Below are 16,187 nucleotides of genomic sequence, written 5' to 3'. Positions count from 1 at the left end.
TGTATTCTTGTGAACAAAATGCAGGTCGCATTTATTATCCGATTGAGATGAAATTTTCCAAACAATATTTTTTTTGGCCCAAGGACGAACCCTATTGAAATTGGTGAGAGTCGGATCAAGTTTAGATATAGCTCCCATATATATCTTCATCCGATTTCGGGTTAAATGTGCACCAAATATCCACTATCAGTCCAAATTACCTGAATTTTGGCACACCCAACCGAGTTCGACCTAGAAGCAAGTATATCAAATTTGGAGAAAATCGGTTCAGATATAGCTATAGCTACCATATATATCTTTCATCCGATTTGATCTTTAAGTCCCTCACATTCCTACTATGCACTCCACAACCGTGATAGTTGGTACCAGGTATTAGATGGAGCACAGAAATAGCTGTTTTAAATTTTATCGAAATCGGTTCAGATTTGGATATAGCTTCCATATATATCTTCATCCGATTTCGGGTTAATTGACCACCAAATGGCCAACATCAGCCCAAATGGAGATTAGCCTTAAAGCAAATGCAACAAATTTGGATAAAATCGGTTCAGAAACAGCTATAGCTCCCATATATATCTTCATCCGATTCCGGGTTAAATGTGCACCAAATGTCCACTATCAGTCCAAATTACCTGAATTTTGGCACACCCAACCGAGTTCGGCCTAGAAGCAAGTATATCAAATTTGGAGAAAATCGGTTCAGATATAGCTATAGCTCTCATATATATCTTTCATCCGATTTGATCTTTAAGTCCCTCACATTCCTACTATGCACTCCACAACCGTGATATTTGGTACCAGGTATTAGATGGAGCACAGAAATAGCTGTTTTAAATTTTATCGAAATCGGTTCAGATTTGGATATAGCTTCCATATATATCTTCATCCGATTTCGGGTTATATGTGCACTAAATGGTCAATATCAGCCCAAATCACCAGTCTAGAAGCTAATACGTAAAATTTGGAGAAACCCGGTTCAGAGATAGCTATAGTTCGTAAAATGCACGATAGAATTAGATAGATTTTGATTTTGTACCAAATATCTCATAGAGCTCTGAAATGCCCTGTATAAACCTTTTTACGAGAGCTCTACTAAATATGCATAGTGGTGTAGGGTATCATATAGTCGGCCCCGCCCGACTTTTGAGCTTTCCTTACTGGTTTTTTAATTGACTATCTGGCGATCAGTGCGAAGTGTAAATCTGTTAATAGCTGTTCGCAGTCAGCTGATTTCAATTTGTACTTGTCTTGTTCTTGCCCTGCGTTCATTGCAATAAATAACCTTTAATCACTTTAATGAATAGCGGATTTTTTTTGAATGACATTAGTTCTGATTAGAGGATATATTGGCTTTTAATTGGCTAATTAATATAGAGATGTAAATTAAATCCAATTTGAAAACAACTTCTCACGCCTAGTCACGTTGCAGTCTGTTGTGATCAGGCGCGACATTGTATTTTGCTATAATGAAACGTATTATTAGAACCTCAATTAATAGGTCAGTCAAGTTGATGTAGACACTCCAGGTGAGATCCAGCGATTGATTATTAAATGCTGAAAAAAAACTCTTATACCCTACAACACTATGTGTTGGGGGTATTGATTGATTGATTGGGCCAAAAATTATGTAACACCTCGCAATATTGGTTTCCCACATATGAAAAGATATATGGATCTTCCTATCTCGCCGAGCTGAGTAGATCTAGCTATGTATGTCCGTCCGACCGTCCATGTTAATTTGTAATCTCTACAGGTCGCGATTATGGCCCGATCTTCACGAAATCTAGAATGGAGGTGGGGCTGGAACCAGAATAGAAGCCTATTGCTTTTGTAGATTATCGCATAATATTTAGGGGTTGAACTGGACCAAGAACTAAAAAAATCCTGATTTTGCAGTTGCTTTACAGATCGCAGTTATAGACCAATCGGCGCGGAAGTTAGTATGGGGCTAGAGTTTAGGGCTGGGCAGAAGTCTTCCAATGTTGATGGTCATCGGGTAATATTTAGTGGGTGAAATAGACCATAGCATTTGTGTTAAATAAAAGTCAAATTTTCCAGTAAACTGCGGATATTTTTAATCCCGACAAAATCACAAATAGACGAACAGGTCAATTTTGACCGTTACGTAGGTGCCGATAGTAAATATATTGGATATATATAGCGAAATATATACAATGTGTATATACAAAGGAAGGGGATGCTAGCTCGAATGCTTATATCTCAAGAATGGCTGTTCCGATTTTGACATATGTTGTGAATTCAGAAAACCCTCTTGGCATAAAAGAATAAAATCTTAAAAAATCGGATAAAAATGATGCCAATAATTTTATAGAACTTTGTGACATTTTTGTATTTTTTCAATTTTTTATCGTATGTGTTTTTTTTAATTTGACTTAAAAGATTGAAAAAAAAGATTGCAATTATCGTCCGATACTCACGAAAATTTTCACAAGTCTAGGGTTAGGCTCAGTGGGGCTAGGCCCTATGTTTTCAAAGATGTCCGCAATATATTTAGGGGTTGAAATGGACTAACAACTAAAAATGTTCCTGATTTTCCAGCCGTTATAAAGGTCACAAATATAAACCAAAGGCACGAAATTTTGCATGAAGTTAGAGATTAGGACAGCGGGTGAAATGGACCACTTATTTTGTGTGAAAAAAAATACCAACATTACTTACAGGCGATATCCGAAATACACAAAATGCGAACTTCTGGTTTTTTTATACTGATTTTGTAGACCAGCAAATCATAGAGAAGAGTCAAAATTATTTAGGGGCTCATATAAACCAAAACCAGAAAAAAATGTCCTGATCCCCAATTGAGCCAATCGACACGCCTGAGCATGGAGTTAAGGAGAGGGAAGAAGTCTAGCATTTTGAATGACCATTAAATTATATTTAACCGTAAAATGAACCACAACTACTTGTAGCACGATGGAGTGCGTAAATATTGGGCAGATGTCCCTGGTCAAAATGCTAAGGGTTATATCTGGGCAGTGCTCCATGACATAATTTCAAAAGCGAAATCATCCAATATTGCTTATGTAAACTTATATAAATTTCTTTACACAATTTTTAATTTGGTGAGATCATTTTTGAAGATTTGCAGATGAAGTTTTTATACCCTACACCACATAGTGGTAAGATTATTATGTCTTTGTGCATTTCTTTGTAACATGGAGATGAAAACGAGATAGACCCTTTTGGTGATCGGCATAGAATCACATTTTGAGTCGATTTAGGCATGTCCGTCCGTCTGTCCATGTATTTCAAGGACGGATCCTATTAAAATTGGTGGAAATCGGTCCAAATTTAGATATAGCTCCCATATATATATATATATATATATATATATATATATATATATATATATATATATATATATATATATATATATATATATATATATATATATATATATATATATATATATATATATATATATATATATATATATATATATATATATATATATATATATATATATATATATATATATATATATATATATATATATATATATTTATATATATATATATATATCTTTATCCGATTTTAGGTTTCTTCTGCACCAAATGGCTAAAATAAGTTCAAATGGTGTGAATTTTGCTACATCTGACCGAATTCAGCCTACAAGCATGTACTTCAGATTTGGTGAAAATCGGTTCAGATATAGCTATAGCTCCCATATATATATCTTCATCCGATTTTAGATTTCTTGTGCACCAAATGGCTAATATCAGTCCAAATGGTGTGAATTTTGCTACATCTGACCGAATTTAGCCTACAAGCATGTGCTTCAGATTTGGTGAAAATCGGTTCAGATATAGCTATAGCTCCCATATATATGTTTCATCCGATTTGGTGTTTATGTCCCTCACATTCGTAATATGCACTCCACGAGACTGATATTTTGCACCAGATATCAGATGCCAATTTTATCAAGATCGATTCCGATTTGGATATAGCTCCCATATATATCTTCATCCGATTTTAGGTTTCTTGTGCACCAAATGGCTAATATCAGTCCAAATGGTGTGGCACTTCAGACAGAATTTAGTATAGAAATAAGTACTGCACGATGCAAGAATAATATTTTGTACCAAATATCAGATACAGCCAAGAAACAGCTGTATTCAATTTTATGAAGATCGGCTCAGATTTGGATATAGCCTAAATGGCGTGATTATTCGAAATTCAACCGAGTTTAGCATAAAAGATATAATTTAAAATTTCAAACATATATATATGTTTCATGCGATTTGGTTTTTAAATCTCCAACTTTCGGAATATGCACTCTATTTTTGTAGCAGATATATTTTGTAGCAGATATGTCATAGAGCTCAGAAATTGCAATATAAACCTTTCTTTTATGATTTTTAAAAGACATTTTCTAATTTTGCCATGAAATGGTTTTTTTTTTATAAATTTATCGATAACAAAGTAAATTATTGAAATTTATATATAGACCAAACATAAACAAGTAAATAAAAATTAATTGAATAAAATATTCAAATTGATCCGAATAAATATTTACTTCACAAAAAAGTCAAACTGAAAATACTTATTCTCATAAATTTTTTTTCGTAATATAACCCAAATTTTAAAATGAAAACTGGTTAGACGATTGTGTTTTTATTGACAATTTGTTTGAAAAACAAACAATTGCGTTCTTTACGGGGGTAGATGGATTGAATAAAATTAAATTAAATTTTATTCAATATAGTAGAAATTAGAATGACAAAATAATCATGTTTTTAAGACATCATTCCGTTATATTTCTTTTGCTAATATATCCAGTCTGATATGCTGAGAAATTTTGCATCGTTTCAACGGATTCAAAAGGTTTGAGCAATTTTTAAGGACTCTTACTGAGGCTAGATTTGGAGTAGCACTGCAGTTTCAGAAATGGTAGTCATATTTCCTTCCGATACACAACAGACAAATCTAAAGAAAATTGACAGATTTTGTGATTGATGACTTTTACAGATATTTGTGTGTTGGTAAGTTTTGTTTATTTCAATCCCAAATGGATCTATATTGCACATACACATTAGTGTGTAGATCAACTCTATTCCTTCATCCAATACCAAATTAACTACTATTTAGTACTTTTCGTACAATTATAGTACCCATTTCAAAAACCACTATCAGCTCTTAATATAAGATACAAAACAGAGACCACAATATCAAATGTCGGTTCTCCTGCTATATATATTCACTCAATGCGAAATTTAGTACCTTTCGTATAATTTTAATGCAACTTTCCAAAATCACTTTTATGTCTCAATTCCAGATACCAAGAAAGACCTTAGTAGCAAATTTGAGGATTCCGGCCATATCCCTTTACCCAGTACCAAATATAGTACCATTCAGTACATTTCGTACAATTATAGTACACATTTTCCAGGGTACATATGAACAGCGTCCCTAATACCATAATTTCAAAATTCCAGCTTCATCCGTTTACCCTAAACCAAACTGTTACAAATTTAGTACGTTTTAGTATAATTCGCACACTTAGTACACATTTCCAAAATCTTCATATATCAATCTTACTTTTCAACCTTGATTTTGATACTAAATTTCAAGTTTTTGCCTCTATCCATTCACGTAATACCAAATGGGAAGCTTAGCCTCATATTCGAAAATTTCGTAAGATTATCAAAAAAAAAAAAAAAAAAAAAAAAAAAAAAAATCTCCCAAAATTGCTTTCTTTGAAGAAAGGCAGTTCTTCCCATTAAAGACCGGAAGATGTTCTTATTGAAGACCAATGCCAAGAAAGTCTTCTTATACAGACCAGACCAGGGGGTCTCACTATAGAAGAATGGAAGGTCTTCTAGAAGACTGGAAAGTCTTCTCATAAAAAGCTAGAAGGTATTTTCATAGATGACGAGAAGCTGTTCTAACAGAAGACGGGAAGGTCTTTCCATAAAATACGAGAAGGTGCTCCCATGAAAACCAATAAGGCTTTATACAGAAGACGATTAGGTGTTCTCAGAAGGTCTTCTCATAGACGACCAGAAGGTCTTTTCATAGACGACCAGAAGGTCTTCACTTAGACGACCAGAAGGTCTTCTCTGAAATTCTACTCATAGAAGGTCAGATGTGTATCTCCTGGAAGACCATGAACCTTTTATAAAAGACCAGGAGATTTTCGCATATTAGATTAAAGGAATTTCCTCTGATGTAAGAAATATATGAGGGTTTTCATGGTAGATTAGATATGTGCTTTTAAAAATAGAACAGAGGGGCTTCTCAAAGAGACAAAAAGGGACTCTCGGAGAACAGCAAAAGAATCCTCAGTCACAAAATTTCAGGAAAATGTCTCATTAAACACCCAAAGACTTTTGGCAGAAGACCAAAAAGTTTGCCTGAATAGCATTTTTACAAAGGAGCTTCAAGTAGGCTCCCGAGAGGGCCCTATATTTAAAATCAAGAAGGAGTTATTGTGAGAGAGGCCCTTCGAGGTCTTCTTCCTCATCTTTGTTCGATATCATTAAAAGTAAGAATCGTTTATCGTACTAACATGTTCATAGTCGTCCAGGTTTTGGAACCTTTTTTGTTTCGATTTTTCTTCGATCGGTTTCGAAAAACAGGTCAATTTTTAAAATTTTAATTTACTTGTCGTTGCGTCAAGAATTTAGAAATGTCAACAAAATTTGAATATATTCTAATTTTCAAAATCAAAGAAAACAAAAAAAAAAAAAACAATAACAAACAAACGAAGTTGATATCAAAATGGGACAGTGCTACCGCCAATAGCTTCTGAGACCGAGACGTTCGAACGAACATCTATTATGTCACTCTCATGTGTTTGATTGAGAATTTCGTTCTCTCAAAGACTTTTCGAACATTGAATTGCTGTTTACAGATTGTGGCATCGAATTAACACTTGGTCCTATTTTTAAATCTCGGTCTCCCCCAGGACCTTCAAAATTCAACACTTCTGACCACTGGGTCTCCTATACAACTTACACATTTCTATTCATGTTGTATCAAACTTCATTATCAATCTTTCCAACCGATTTAATGGGTTCCTCTCTATTGCCAATTATTATTGAATCTTTCACAATTATTTTGAAATCATCGAAAACTTTCCACTTTCATTTCGTAACAGCCATGTGTGGGTGTTGCGGGCCATTCAACTCTGACTTACCTTATCCAGTTGATTGCGCATGTTAAACATTTTGTCAAGATGTTGTGGTTGTTTCTGGGCCTTGTTAAGAACTTATTTTTTGAAAACGATATGAAATTCTACAAAATTCCAATGTTACGTTAAACTTCAGAATTTGTATTTTTTTGAAATTTTTTACCAAAAATTTTTTGACTTTTAACTAAGCATTGCCCAGCTTATAACAGAAAGAAACAAAAAATTATTTTCACTTTTTTGAACACTTTTTTTTGGTTTTTAGCACTTATTCATCATCGGGATACGATGCTGATGGCAGTGGCTGCGGTGATGGTGGTGTTGATGTTGACGGGGTGATGGCGATCAAACAAGGCACAAACACTATGGGGGATGGGGTGATTGGGTGTAAACACGACAACCGACTGAGCCGGAGGGGATAGATGCTAATTTTTATGAGATTTTTGTTTTTAATTTTGTTTCATTTTTTCGTTTTTTTTTTTATTAGCTGAGACTTGTTTGCTGCCTGCAAAACAACCGCTCCGTTTTGTATGAAATTCGCAACTGAATACTCAGTTAGATGTGGCTTAAACTCAAATAAGCTTAAGTAATACAATCGGAGGGAAAAATCAATGAAGACAACAAAACAGCTATGAGCGTAATACCAACACCAACAACAACCATACTGCGAAAACATCAACCAACCGCCTGCTCTGAGGCACCGTAACTTGTGATAATATAAAAACAAAACAAACATAAGCTAACCAGCCAGGTAGGTAGCTTGGTATACTCTTTGGAAAAGCATTCTGTCTCACACACAGACACAATATACCCAGCTGATGTTTAAAAAAATATTCACCGTTGTGTCTCACGTGGTGGTGGAGGAGGAGGAGAAGGAAGAGACTTACTTGCCCAACCGGCAAAACAATCATACCAGCCAGTCAATACCAGCCAACCTCAAACCAAACTTGGTCAACAACAACGCCATACGACCGCAGATAATCAGAGTTTGTTGTTCATAAAGCAACAACATGTTGACTGACCAACCAACCAAACGGCCAGCCAACCAACCAACAACAGTAAATTATTGTGGCCAAAACACAACACCGTTAACAGTGCCCGGCCAACCAACCGACCAACTGTTTATGGGGTCTCATACCACCATCACATCCCATCAGACAGATTTAATAAAATAAACTCTCACGCACACATCCAAACACACACTCCCTCTCACACATAGTGGGGAGAACAAATTAAATAGAAATACATAACTAGTTGTGTGAGTTTGGAATGATGCTCAATACCGGCTTAGCGAACCAAGTTTGTGATGCCAGCAACAACAAAAACAACAACAACAGCGATGCCACAACTATCTTTTTAAGTCCAACAAACATCATTAGCATGAGCAAATTAAATAGCAACAATATGTTATTTGATAGCCCCCCAAAACAGTGGTGCCAACTAAGTGGTGGATATGTGACAAGTAAAAAGTGCTGGAAAACGGAATTATCTTTAATTGAGAAATGAGATGTTTTTAGCGGGTCAAGGCCTCTTACAGTCTTCTATGAGGCATTACATAAGCATACATCTTGAGATTCTTTGTTAAAATTGTCATTTAAGGAATTCTGTAGAAAAATTTGCATTTGAGGTTCTTTTGAAGAACAAGGCCTCTTATAGACCCAAGGAAATTTTGTGACAGATAATCGATAATGGTGTTTTTATACCCTCCACTTTCGAAAGGAGGGTATATTAACTTTGTCATTCCGTTTGTAACATCCTTAAATATTCGTCGTAGACCCCATAAAGTATATATATATATATATTCATAATCAGCATAAAATTCTAAGTCGATTTAACGATGTCCGTCTGTCTGTCCATCTGTCTGTTGAAATCACGATACAGCCCACAGTATTTGACGTAGAGCGCCAAAATTTAGCAGAGCAATTTGTATTGTGTCTAGGATGGTTGGTATTGAAAATGAGATATATCGGTCCACGTTCTGGTATAGTCCCCATATAACGGTACCTCCCGATATTCGATATTTTGATGATTTATGCCACATTTTTTCACGAATTTGTCTGAAAATTGGTATTTGTAGGTCATAACGGGTCCCTGTACGTGTGGCAAAACATTGCATGCATAGGTCCACGTTTTGGTATAGCCCCCATATAAAGGTACCTCCCGATATTCGGTATTTTGATTAATTTTGCCACATTTTTTTTCACGGATTTGTCTAAAAATTGGTATTTGTTGGTCATATTGGGTTCCAGCTCCGGTAGCGAAACATTGCATGTATGGGTCCACGATTTGGTATAGCCCCCATATAACGGTACCTCCCGATATTCGGTAATTAAATGATTCTTGCCACATTTTTTCACGTATTTGTCTGAAAATTGGTAGTTGTAGGTCATAATGGGCTCTAGCTCCTTTGGCGAAACATTGCATGTATATGTCCACGATTTGGTATAGCCCCCATATAACGATACCTCCCGATATTCGGCATTTTAATGGTTTTTGCCACATTTCTTCTAATGTTTCCTTTACCCTTAGGTAAAGGAGGGTATTAAAAGTTTGGCCTGGCTGAACTTAATGTTTTTTTACTTGTTCAATAGAAACATTATCCATGCTATTAAATAGACAAAGATACATTATCCGTGATATTTCAATGTTGCAGATACATTATCGATGCTATTAAAATGACGTAGATACATCATCCGTGTTTAAATGGCGAATATACATAATCCGTAATATTTAAATGATATACATACGTTATCCATACTATTAAAACAAGTAAGCAAAGGCTACAGTCGAGCGGGGCCGACCGTTGAATACCCTACAACACTATAATAAATGATACAGTTTATATGGGCGAGATACTCGAAAGAATTCCACAAGATATTGTGACAAATAATAAAAGAAACACATCAGGTTTCGTTCTCTAATTTTCGAATAATAGCAACTTTAACTAATTTGCTCATTTCCAATTTTTTTTTTGGAAGATGTTGCACGTAAATGGTCTTCATAGATCTGGAACCAATATTTCCCAAAGACCTATAATCTCTCAGAAGTGGCAAAAGATTAACATTTATTATTGGTTTTTGACTGAAACGCATCTATATGAGATACAGACATTTGACTATATTCTTCCACGAAATCAGCGTTAACGAAATAGTCAGAATTGCGTCTTTCCTGTATTTGTGAATTCTCCAAAAAGTCACTGGAATGGACATTTTCGTATTTTTTCTACAAAAGTTGGCAAACATTTCACACATTGAATATTTTTGGATGGCCATCCAAAACTGCTTGGCTTTTGCAATGTCCAGTAACCCCCATTCAAATGTGCCTGAGGATCGGGCGATAATTACGACCTACTGACAATTTTGCAGTTTTTTGGTCCATTTCAACCCCTAAATATATGGCGATCATCTCCAAAAAGAGTAGGCTTCTATTCTGACCCTCATCTTATCCCCATGCAAAATTTCGTAAGGATCGGGTCATAAATGCGATCTGTATATGATATCCTGATATCCTAACTACTTAGTTTTGTTAGCTGTAGAAATATTACCAAATGTTTAATTCAAAATGAAAATATGCCAAAAATATGACAAAATTTAAAAAATATGAGAAAATTTTACAAAATCAATATTTTCATCTTTAGAGAGATATTTTTATGCGATTTTGTTAGACGTTTTTTCTTTCCTGCCAAGAGGCCATTCTGAATTAATGAGAACTGTCGAAATCAGTTCAGCCGTTCTCGACATATAAGAGATCTTTCAAGCATATCTTCTTTGATAGACATATATGTCGCACATATTTTGCTATATATCCGATTTGTTGGATGTTAACATCAATGTAAAGATCAGAAGTAACCCTGTCATGGCTTTGTGATTTCGCCGGGATTTAAAATATTCGCGGTTTAATGAAAAATTTCGAATTTTTTCAATACAAAAGATATGGTCTATTTTACCCGCTAAATATAATCCGATGACCACCCAAATTGGTAGGCTTCTTCCCCGCCCTAAACTCTAGCTACATGCGAAATTCCGCGTCGATTGGTCTATAATTGCGACCTGTATAGCTACTGTAAAATCCGACATTTTTTCAGTATTTGGTCCATTTCAACCCCTAAACATCTGGCGATCATCTCCAAAAGAAATAGGGTTCTATTCTGACATTAACCCCACCTACATTTTAAATTTCGTGAAGATCGGGCCATAATTGCGACCTGTAGAGTGATTACAAATTAACATGGACAGACGGACAGACGGACAGACGGACAGACGGACGGACGGACATACATAGCTAGATCGACTCAGCTCGGCGAGCTAGGAAGATCCATATATACTTTCCTATGTGGGAAACCAATATTTCGAGGTGTTACATAATTTTTGGCCCAATCAAACTTATAATACCCCCAACACATAGTGTTGTAGGGTATAATGATGTAGATAGATTATCTATACTACTAAATAGACAAAGATACATTATCCCTGATATTTCAATGTTGTATATACATTATCTGTACTATTAAAATGAACAAGATACATAGTTCGTGATATTTCTACAGTACCTTCTGTTGGAAAGTTTTCTACCCCCGAATACACCGAAATACAAACTTTCAGGTAAATCGATGGGGAAATCGGTACGTGAACTAATATTGATATTTGTCTGCTAGTGCGATTCTTAAAATACCAAAATTTGACTATATGGACAATATCGGCCAACGCCATCGAATACCTCCTCCACAAAGAGTCAACATTTTGAATACTTATAGCTCTTTTAAAATGTGATGTAAGAGTCCGATTAACTCCAAATTACACACATCACAATATTTTTATTAACCCAAGGTCTGGAGTAAAGGTGGAATATATCGGTCCACTCCTTCTGGTACCAAAATGGTCAACATTTTTTGTGGCAAATCGAAGGACTATAGGCTGCTTAACACTCCCCTATTAGAGAAAAAAAATATATATTGATGTCATCTCTTGAGATGGATGTCGTTTTCAGTGCCAGAGGTTTTTCATTTCTTTGAAAAGAAATTAGGTAATCCTAAAATATTCTATAAAGGCAAATACCTTCAGCTACCTTGTACATGCAAAGTAAAATGACGTTTGAGGTTTTCTTATAACAGATGGAACTTTTTAGTGTTTCTCTTCCACCAAGGTAGAAGTATTTGTTTATGTATAGCCTTATATAAAACCTCCTTTCGAATAATTCTGAGGAAGATTCCTCCAAGTCTTCTTTTTTAGAAAAAGACCTCTAAAAGCCTTCTGTAGTGCAATCAAAGCTCCTCCTATCTGTAGGATTTTCATTGAATATAATCGGTTTTCCATGGAGCCTTCTATAAAATAAGTTTCATTGGAAAAAGTGAGTTCTTGAGGTTTTATTGAAATATTCCGTAAAATGGCATGAATTCTTGAGGTATTCTTTAGAAGAACTATGCTCCTATAATCCTTGAAGTTTTCTTCATTGGTAGCGGGAGACTCCATTAGGTTTTCTTTAGAAAAAGGAGTTTCCATGAGTTCTTCTTAGAAAAAAGAGATTCCTTGAAGTTTTCTATTTGAGAAACCACTTGACTTCCAACGAAAAAGACCTCGCGCGATCTTTTCTTGAAAAAGATTTTTGTGTCTTATCAGGGAGGAAGAACATTTAGGGTCTTCTTGATGCCTTCCACTGAAAATGAAGTGACCTCTTGTAGTTATCTATTGAAAATTTCTAATTTAGCCCTGTCCGTCCGTCCATCTTTTGCAATCACGCTAGAGTCAAAACGAACTAAGATATGAAGATACAATTTTGCACAGATTAGTCTTTTGTGTGCAGGCAGGACAAGTTCGAAGGTGTCCCACGATATCGTATATCCCGATATTCGGTATTTTAATGATTGTAGTTGAGAAGTTTACCCCCTGGAAGAGAATTGTCTATATAGGCACACGATATCGTATATCCCAGACATAACTGTACCTCCCGATATTCGGTATTTTGATCATAGTCTAAAAAACACACAAAGGATTTCCTTCTGTGTACTTTACCCAATGGAGAAGAATTGTCTATATCTACGATATCGTATAGACCCATATATCGGTGCCTCCCGATATTCGGTATTTTAATGATTTTAGTCACATTTTTGACCAGAATTTTTCCAAATTTCGTATATACAGTTTAAAACTCGTAATGAGTACTACAATCTATGACAAAAAATTTTCTATGCAAGTTAACGTCTTCGTATAGCTTCCATGCAACGGTACCTCCTTTTATTCTGTATTTCGATGATATTAGTAACATTATTCATCGGAATTGTTACAAATTTCATATTTGAAGTTCGGAATCGGTGCTACAGCCTATGACAAAAAATTACTTATGCAGGTCCACGTCTTCATATAGCGCCCATATAATGATTTTCATTTAATTGGTATTTTTGGAAGGTTTTTTTTTTTGAAACTTTTGAAGATCCTTCAAAAAGGTGGAAGATATTAAAAGTTCGGACCGGCCGAATTTATCTGCTTTGTTACTTGTTTAAGATTTAGTATGGCTCTTGAAAACCTTCTTTTTTGGGTGCTCATACTACTTGATATATTTTAAAGGGCATTAAATGTATCATTCGATCAAATTTAACTCGGGTTTTATGTGTTACAATCGAAATAACTAGAGGCAAAATATTTTTGGTTACAGTGTCTTATATCGTATTTATTGGACTTTGATTGGATTTTGACCCTTGGCTTGCCTTGTAAATAATTAATTTCAAAATTGTGAACTTTGCTCAAATATTATAATCTCCATTTGAAAAAACGCAAAACATCAACATTTTGGCATTAATAAGCTTCTCGATTGATTTTTTCTTTACTAAAACCAGCCTCCTCATTTTACATGTTTTTAGATCTTTCGAATCAAACATGTTCGATGCACACTATTTGCCTCCAAATGTGAATAAACACTCCCTTCCCTAAACATTTATCTCACCAATATCAAACACACATTTTTCAAAGATCTCTCAAACCAGATTTTTTATTTAAATTCATTGTTGAAAGAATCCATCATCTTAATATGACTGTTCTCAACTCATTATGTAGCCATTCGAACCAACACAATTCTGGGAACTAGACTTTTGAGAGTATTACCTCACACTATCAGAACAATAAGGAGAAAAAAATAAAAACTGAAGAATAAACAAAAAGCAAGAAAAAAACAACAACTAAAAAGTTCTAATGACGTGTTCAGGCTTGTGCTTTTTAGACTAATTTACGAATAACGATGGGAAGACAAGCAAAATATTGGAATTTTTTAGCTCCCGCGTTGAACAGAAGTTTTCAACTGAAGAGATTTTTTTTGTTTGCTTTTCTGGGTAAAAATCTACAATGGGGGGCTTAAAATTTATTCATAGAAGTGGGAATTTCTTTTTTCGATTTTTTAAATTTTTATTTCTCTTCCCTGCCCATTGAAACCAATGATTATTCTGTCCATCCATTTGGCGAATTAATTTTTTTCTTAATTACATATTATTTTGCATCTTGTTTATATTCTATTTATTTTTCTTTTTGTTTTTAATTACTGATCTGTTTTCAAATTCAATTATCCACTTTCAATTATCGATAATTTACACATTGACCTAGCACTTGTGGAGCTTCGGAATCTTGCGATGTGTAATTAAAATTTGTAGCCACTAAAAACTGGTCATTTGCGGAAATAGAATGATTTGTAGTTGTTCGATTGCATTTCAAATAAATACCTGTAATCAACAGTTAATCAGAACATAGTTCTGGTTTGTTGGTGAATACAATTTAAGAACTAATTAATATTCATAGAAGCAAAAACAAAAAAAAAAAAAACCAGTAAAGAAAGTCTTAAAGTCGGGCGGGGCCGACTTTATGATACCCTACACCACTTTGCTAATTTAGTAGAGCTCCACATAACAAATAAAAGTTTTTATGGGAGAATTCAAACATACACGCTATGATTATAATTATAATTTAAAGTTCAAAGGGCTAGATATGCCGAAGCATTTGTATCTTTTAAATTCGGAATTGTATTATCCATTTGGTGCACAATTAATTTGAAATCGGATAAAGATATATATGGGAGCTATATCCAAATCTGAACCGATCTCGATAAAATTTGGCAAAGATATTTCTGAGCTGTATTTGATATATTTCCCTGAATATCGTTGTTACGGAGTGCATACTACGGCTGTGGGTAACAAATATGACAAATCGGATGAACAATATATATGGGAGCTATAGCTATATCTGAACCGATCTTCACCAAATTTGGCATACTACCTTCTAGACTAAATTCGGTCGTATGTGCCAAATTCCATCCCATTTGGACAAATATTAGACGTTTGGTGCACAATAAAAGGTAAATCGGACGAAGTTATATATGGGAGCTGTATCCAAATCTGAACCGATCCCGATAAAATTTAGCAAGTGTATTTCTGAGCTGTATTTGATATATTTCCCCAAATATTGTTGTTGCAGAGTGCATATTACGGCGGCGGTGGACAAAAATAACAAATCGGATGAACAATATATATGGGAGCTATAGCTATATCTGAACCGATTTCAATCAAATTTGGCATACATATTTTCAGACCTAATTTGGGTGTATATGCAAAATTCCATACAATTCGGGCTGATATTACACGTTTGGTGCACAATAAAAGGCAAATCGGACGAAGATATATATGGGAGCTATATCTAAATTTTGACCGATTATTTCCAATTTCAATAGGGTTCATCCTTGGGCCAAACAAATGATCTGTGCAAAATTTCATCTGGATCGGGCAATAAATGCGGCCTGTACTTTGTTTACAAAAATACATGGACAGACGGACGGACGGACAGACGGACGGACAGACGGACGGACGGACAGACGGACGGACGGACATGCATAAATCGACTCAGAATGTGATTCTATGCAGATCATCAAAAGGAACTATGGGTCTATCTCGTTTCCTTCTGCCTGTTACAAAAAAATGCACAAAGACATAATACCCTGACCACCTTGTGGTGTAGGGTATAAAAACACAAAAGGTTTATGAAGTCAAACACTCACTGTGAATGAC

At 34.9% G+C, this 16,187-nt stretch overlaps 1 protein-coding gene across 3 annotated transcripts in view; it reads right to left on the bottom strand.

Moving 5' to 3' along the window:
* The window catches only part of LOC101899845 (putative uncharacterized protein DDB_G0286901), a 91,935-nt gene extending 83,667 nt beyond the window's left edge, over nucleotides 1-8,268 (bottom strand). The window contains exons 1-2 of one of the 3 annotated variants that reach the window (XM_059130920.1): nucleotides 7,317-8,266; nucleotides 7,160-7,257 (exon numbers count right to left, since the gene is read on the bottom strand). In XM_059130920.1, coding sequence (XP_058986903.1) covers nucleotides 7,160-7,189 — 30 coding nt within the window. In that variant the 5' untranslated portion in view covers nucleotides 7,190-7,257; nucleotides 7,317-8,266. Of the gene's footprint in view, nucleotides 1-7,159 lie in introns of all 3 variants that reach the window. The other 2 variants (XM_059130921.1, XM_005178303.4) reach the window with 2 other exon arrangements.
* Between the last annotated feature and the right edge of the window lie 7,919 nt (nucleotides 8,269-16,187).

The sequence above is a fragment of the Musca domestica genome, unplaced genomic scaffold (assembly GCF_030504385.1).
Source record: "Musca domestica strain aabys unplaced genomic scaffold, Musca_domestica.polishedcontigs.V.1.1 8, whole genome shotgun sequence".
NCBI classification, from domain to species: domain Eukaryota; kingdom Metazoa; phylum Arthropoda; class Insecta; order Diptera; family Muscidae; genus Musca; species Musca domestica.
Note: the sequence above shows the minus strand (reverse complement) of the source record. Positions and strands in the feature narration are given on the sequence as shown.